General features: G+C 26.0%; 1 protein-coding gene across 2 annotated transcripts in view; it reads right to left on the bottom strand.

Annotated features, from left to right (window-relative positions):
- Positions 1-989: 989 nt before the first annotated feature.
- Positions 990-7,353, bottom strand: part of LOC100214827 (tubulin-folding cofactor B) — a 44,283-nt gene continuing 37,919 nt past the window's right edge. For both annotated transcript variants that reach the window (XM_065805423.1, XM_065805422.1), the window contains one exon: positions 990-1,202. In XM_065805423.1, coding sequence (XP_065661495.1) covers positions 1,082-1,202 — 121 coding nt within the window. In that variant the 3' untranslated portion in view covers positions 990-1,081. The remainder of the gene's footprint in view (positions 1,203-7,353) is intronic.

Raw genomic sequence — 7,353 nt, 5'->3', positions numbered from 1 at the left:
TTTTAAAAATTATTAAAATGCCAAATTTAATCTATACAGCTTCCTACACACACAAAAAAAAGAATTAAAAAAAAATTAATCAAAAAATCTTTTTAAACTTTCAGTATCCTTTAACAGTTTGGAGTGTGCAGAAATTTTTTCAGCCTGCTAAAGTTTATATAAAAAGACACAGACAACATCATACTGAGATAGGTAGCAGGTAGAAAGGTAGCAGCTTTAGTACATATTTTGACTAACAGTTCAGGGTATAGATAGAAGGTATTACTGAAGTTAAACATATAGTTTTAGTAAAGCTGAAGAAATTTTATTGAAGCTGAAGCTTCAGTTTTTGTAAAAGTGAATTTAAAGAGAAAGTAATTGTATTTCTCACAGAAAATTTTAGGAAGATATAGCTAGCTTTTTCTTTAACTTTTAAAAAAAATTAATCTAAATATTACATAAAGTTTAATTTAAAATTAAAAGATGTTTCAAAATCATAACTAACATTTTTTGAGTGTTCCACAAGACATTTGTTTCACAAAGAAAATTTTTAAAATATGATAGAAACATAATAAAAAACATGTAGAAAAAAAAAATCTATTGTATTTTATTTTTATGTATTATTATATTTTCTAACTTATAATTTATTTATAAATTGTGAGGTCCAATAAATTTTTCTTGCTATTCATGCAAAATATTGCAAGATAAATAGTAAATAAAAAAAAATTATTTTCTTTTTTATCGTTAAAAAATAAATAAATAATAATATACTTACAATGAAAATAATACTTTTTCAATGGAATTATTTAAGAATGTTATTATATTATTTAATTTGTGCAAAAAATTTGCAAAAATAATAATAAAATTCTCAAAAAACAATTAAGAAACAAACAAACAAAAAAAAATTAAAGCAATTGTTTAAAAATTTATTTAGTGAGAGAAAAAAATACTTTTTTAATTGATATTAATAAGTAAAACATTATTTGTAACACAATAAATAGAACACAATATATTATAATTTTTATACAAATTACTTTGTAAATACTACAAATGCTTTCTATTTGCTGGACAGAGAAGAGTTATCACATTTCATCATCAAATATCACATTTCATCATCACCCATAAAGTCTAATTCTTCAGGAAAATTTCCAACTTCAACTTGACTAGGTCGAACAAAACCACCATATTTTGGAGGACATGTAAAATATCTTTCACCTTTTACACTAAATAAAAAGTAAAAAAAATATGTATATATGTATGAATATATGCATCTATGTACAGGTAGGTATGCCTTAAAAACTACAAAAAAAAAAATAGTACCCTATAACTGAATATATGAAACTTCTAAAGTGCTGAAACTTTCTGTACTTAAAAACATATTAATAAGATTGCCTTCCCTGGCCATCTTTTTCAATCTATGGTTTTTAGTGAAGTTTTGTGATTTAAATAAAAGTTGCTTTTTTTGGTTGTTATTCCTTAAAAACTGCTTGGATGTTTTTGGATAATAATTTTAGAGTCGTTCATCAGATTCACTCAAAATTTTATAAACATTTTGTTTTTGGGCCATAGCATTTGTACACTCATTATTGTAAACTTATTATAAACGAAAAGACATAAGCAACCCCAAAAAACCCTTAAAAACTACAAAAAAAAACAACCCTTACAAACAACAACTTCTATGGTGAATTCTAATATTATGTATTTAGGGAGACTTTTATTAAATAAAATTTCTTGTTAATTTAACTTATAAGGCACTCAGATATTATACTTTTATTTAGCAGAGGTATTATTAATGTGTTTTTATGCACGCAATTGTTTTATACAATATATATTTTATAGATAAAAATATTATAAGTAATTTTGCAATGGTGAAACTCCATATAATTCCTTTTAAAATTTATTATAGGCTTGATCAGTTGTTTTGGCAGAGATAGGAAGCAGAGCACCACGACTTAGTTCTAAAAAAGACAAGCAAATATATCAATAACGTTTTTTTGTGTCCAGAGTGTGCACATGTGCACGTTCAATAAAGCTAAATCAAATTCAGAAGAATTTCTATAACTTTTTTTAAAACGTTATTTTATGAGATATCAATATTAAAGTAACTTTGCTTGACTGTGGCAAGGATATTTCAGACACAATTTGACCAAAACTTAAAATTTCAACTGTATGGCTCAAAATCAGGAGCAAGAGTCTTCAGGCAGTCGTGTTTAAAGTACACCAAAGAAAACGTGCACATGTTCATTAGCAAATGTCTTGTTAACTCTAGTTACTCCAAATTCATTGTCCAAATTAACAAAAACACATCATCGACATGGATCGGCAAACTATTGGAAAGTTATGTTCGAGCAGTGACAGATAATTATGAAAGAAAGTTATGAGAAAAGTTTAAATCTTAGAAGACACACCAGGTTTGCTTAAAGTAAACAAGGTAAAGCCAAAAGACATAAACAAAACAACTTTAATAGAAACAGATTTGAAGTTTATTTTCTTTTGTTTTATATTATCTATGTTAGTCTAAAATAGGAAATAAAAAAAATATCAAGAAAAAATAAAAATACAATTGATTAATACAATTATTGAGACATGTTTTTCCATATTTTTTTGATTGAATAGACACAGAAAAATTTCATTGAAATTAATATCTCGATTAAACTTTTATGCATAGCTGTGTATAGAATGTAATGTAATAGAGGTGTATCAAAGGTTTATCAGGAGGTTTAAAATTAACATTATTGAAGTTGAATCATAATACCAGGTTTGCTGGTTTGAAGTTTCATTTAAAAAAAATAATACCACCACAAAAAAAAAATTTGATAATCATTTTCTTTGGTATTACATTTTCATTGAAATACCAATCAAAATGATTATCAAATATGAGTTTAGATTGATAATCATTTTTATTAAAATCAAAAATTTTAGATTCAAAGTTTATAAGCTTAGTTAAAATGTGCATAGAAATAAAAAGGATACCATATTTGTATATATATACATATATATATATATATATATATATATATATATATATATATATATATATATATATATATATATATATATATATATATATATATATATATATATAAATTATGTTAGTGTATTTTACAAACAGAGTGCTCAATGTTCTAAAAGAACAGAGCAATAATAAATTAGTAAAAACACTTATCTAATTTTTGATTACTAGAAGTAATCAAAAATTAGATAAGTGTTTTTACTAATTTATATATATATATATATATATATATATATATATATATATATATATATATATATATATATATATATATATATATATATATATATATATATATATATATATATATATATATATATATATATATATATATATGTACACATCATACATCAGAATGCACTTTTTTTTGCGTATTGCGTATTGAGTATATTACTCATATCATACTCAATTCGCAACTCAATGTACGCAATTTCTTTGAGTAGAATACTCAATACACAACTCATAATACGCATTTTTTTTGAGTAATTTGCAGGTTTTTTTTAGTGTAAAATATAATTTTGTTCTAAAAGTAATAATGTTTTTTATATAATGAACACACAGAAAAACGAAATGAAAGAGAAAAAAAAAATTATATTTTTCTAAAATAGATTTTCAATTCATAAACAAAAACAAAAGTAATGAAGAAAATTTTCAAACAACTGAAGAATTATTTTCACTCAGCCATTTCATTAAGTATGGTTAAGTTACTTTTTAAAAAGGCACGATTTATTAGTGTTTCATTGGTCATGTTGCCGGCTCTTTTTCGATTAACTACACCACATATGCTAAAAAAATGTTAAACATAAGCTGAGGATGTCGGTATATTAAAAAACATGAGACACAAATTATAAAGATATGACAATTCTTTTCTTTTCTCAAACCAAAATGCATCATAATGAGTTTTGTTAGTGAAATTATGATTTCTTAAAATGTTTACAAAGTTATTCCTTTCTTTGTCAGCTAGGTGTTCGATGCTAAGTTCTTTTTTGTTGTACTCTACCTGATCCAATTCTATGCTTTGATAAAACTGATCAAAGGCTTCATCGTCAGGAACACTTTTTTGAGAGAAACTATTATTAGAACCACTTGCTGTCAAATCGTTTTTTTCGTTTTTTTTATTAAATTCAATTGCCAAGATTACTAATGAACTTAGTCCCAAATTGACTGTGGCTTTTGCAATCGGTCTTTGATACCATAGATAAAGTTTAGAAACATTTAAAACTGCAGCAGCTGCATAAACAGCAGAGTTAAGCTCATGCTCAAATTGTTTTTTTACATTAGTTATCAGCAATTCGCAAAATTTTTTCTTTTTATCATCTTTTTTAGCCATTTCCTTATATTGCATGATTAATAAATGTAAACTTGGTACCAAGTCACCAATATGTACGCTATTTCTTTGATTCAAAAGCGTAAATCTTTATGCTGGGAGCATCAATGATAAATAGAATTCAATCTCTGCTTGAGTAACTGGACATTTAATAGTTTCAAAACAATGTTTTTTATATGCTTTGTAAAAACAAATCAACATTAAAAAGCTTGATAAAAGGTAACCTGGCAACATAAGGCAAAAAAATCGGTCAGCTGGCGGCTATCCCAGATATCACCTATTAATGTAATAGTTTTGGCTTTTCTAAGGCAGTTAGTGATTGTTTTTTTTATCTTTTCAACTACCATAGGAACTATATTATAGACAAAAGACTTCTCGCATGGTAAATTAATTTTATGACGCTCTAAAAGTCTTTTTAGATGAATGTAACCTAGCTCTTGTGTTGCCATATTGGATGACATTACATATTTAGTCAGATTCATAATATTGTCATCTAACAACGAGTCATCATCATTATCAAAACTTATATCATCATAAGCCTTTTTCCAAGCCATAAAATCGTCTTTGCCGTTACATTGTGTGGAATTAAAATGCTTAAAAAAATTACCACTTTTACCTAGTGGTTCATGTAATACCTTATAGCAATAAATGCAGGTAAAATGTAATTTTTCTTTCCGGGCTTAAAATCGATTTCGGTTCGGCAATGAAAAAAGTTTAAAACCGAACTGTAAGTTTTTTCAGTGTCACCAAATTTGAAAATTTTATGCGGAAATTTATTGTTTTTCAAGTTATGTTTAATTTCATTAATCTCTTTAACATATCGTTTAATACTTATATTTGTTAATAAAGCATTGCTTATGCTTTCGCTGCACGATGGTTAACTATTTTTATTCGACAATACGGCTAAGGCACGATTACTTCTATCAGAATTTATTTTTTTATTTACAGACTGATTTTCTTTATCTTCTTTATTTATACTTTTTTCTTTTTTTTTTCTCAAACTCTTTACATTAGAGTCTGAACCTAATTTTCGTTTGGCGGATCTTCCATACATGTTAAAGCAAAAAATCTAAAATAAAACTTTTGTTAAGCAAATAAGCAATATTATAAAACTAGTTTAAATTACATTACATATATAAATTACTTTAGTTTATATGAGATTAAAGATTAAAATGATTTATTTTATTTATCTAACTTATTTACTATAGATAAAAAGATATATACTTGCATCTTATATACATCTATAGCCTCATAAAAGTAACAAAAAATTATAAAAAAAGTCATTATTTCAAATACAAACGCTAGAAGTTTATCAACTTACAAAACAAAGCAACTCAAAGTTTATCAACTTGTAAAACAGCAAATTGTAAATTGTTATTTGAAGCAAGCTTATAAAGTCATTAAAAGCAATGCTACTTACTCCCTAGAGGCTTCAAGACGTGATTTTCGACACGCAAACCTTAATAATTTATTTTAAAAAACAAATTATAATGGTTAAATTATAATTTAGTGTTTTTGTTTGTTATTTATAAAAAAATATATACTTTAACAACTAATTTATATTTTACACTCAAAAAATTTGCGTATTTTTACGCAAAATACTCAAAAAATATGCGTATTATGAGTTGTGTATTGAGTATTCTACTCAATAAAAATGTGTACAACGAGTTGCATATTGAGTATTATACTCAAAGAAATTGCGTACGTTGAGTTGCGTATTGAGTATGATATGAGTAGCATACTCAATACGCAATACACAAAAAAAAGTGCGTTCTGATGTATGATATACATATATATACACGAGTGAGCATTATGATACAAATGTGTAGTTAGGAAACATTTTTTGTTAACGAGGCTCATTTTTTTTTGTTTGGTTGTTATAACAACTGTCAAACATATTTAATATACATCAAGCCATTGAACAAACAACATCATACTTTTGTATCGTGTTAAAAATGTCAAATTTTTTACCTGAAAGTGAAGATTTGCAGAAAGCATTAATTTTTTGATTTAATTTTCAACACGCAAATGATGGTTTCAACAGCTCAGAGTTTTTTTTTTATAATATTTTACAAGTTTTGTTATAATTTTTACAAAATTAGGTTAAGTGCCACTCATATACTTAAAAACTAGATATTGAAGTGACACGTAAATATAAAAAATAGAATAAACAAAAAAAAAATAATAATAATAATAGTAATAAATAAAAGCAAGCATAAATTAAAAAATTAAAACAATGAAAATATAAATTACACCTAATTATGCTAATAATAAAAATAATAATAAACCAGGACAACAAAAAAATCGACTGCAAAACCAGATAGATTCAGCAAAAAGACAACGCTCTGTGTTTGGATCAGAAAGGTGTGGTGTATTATAAGTATCCTATAAGTTAACCTGGTTAAAATGTTAATACTAATCGCTACAGACAACAAATGATCAATTTGAACCCTACATTGATAGAAAAACAACCAGAATAGACTGAAAGATATGGCAAAGTAATTTTGTTACATGAGAATGTACCTGCACACAAAGCAAACCCAGCTCTGGATATAATCAAAGCACTTAGCCGAAAGCTGCTATCCCACCTGCTGTATTTACCAGACTTAGCCCCTTTCAACTAACATTTGTCTTCATTGATGGGACACACATTTGCTGAGCCGCACATTAATTCCTACAAAGAAGTTTCAATTCCTACAAAAATTGGGTGCCTGATTGGTTTGCTTCATAAACATTGTGGTATCCACAAATTACCAGAAAAGTGGTCCAAATGTGTAGAAAGCAATACTCAATACTTACTAAGGGATTTACATGGTAATGTACACTAGGAATGTGTGTGTGTATGTGTGTGTGTGTGTAAATATATATATATATATATAGGCTTGAATAGGAATGGTGTGCGATCAAGCACTATTGCTGACCATGCAAACTATTTTATTTTTCGACAACTTGTCCACAATTGCTCATATGTTTTGATGATTTAAGAAATGCGCTGAATGTAGAAATGCTAAGCTAAACTTAAACTAGAAATAAG

This window comes from Hydra vulgaris, chromosome 09 (assembly GCF_038396675.1).
Source record: "Hydra vulgaris chromosome 09, alternate assembly HydraT2T_AEP".
Classification (NCBI taxonomy): Eukaryota; Metazoa; Cnidaria; class Hydrozoa; order Anthoathecata; family Hydridae; genus Hydra; species Hydra vulgaris.
This window is presented reverse-complemented; position numbering and strand designations above follow the sequence as displayed.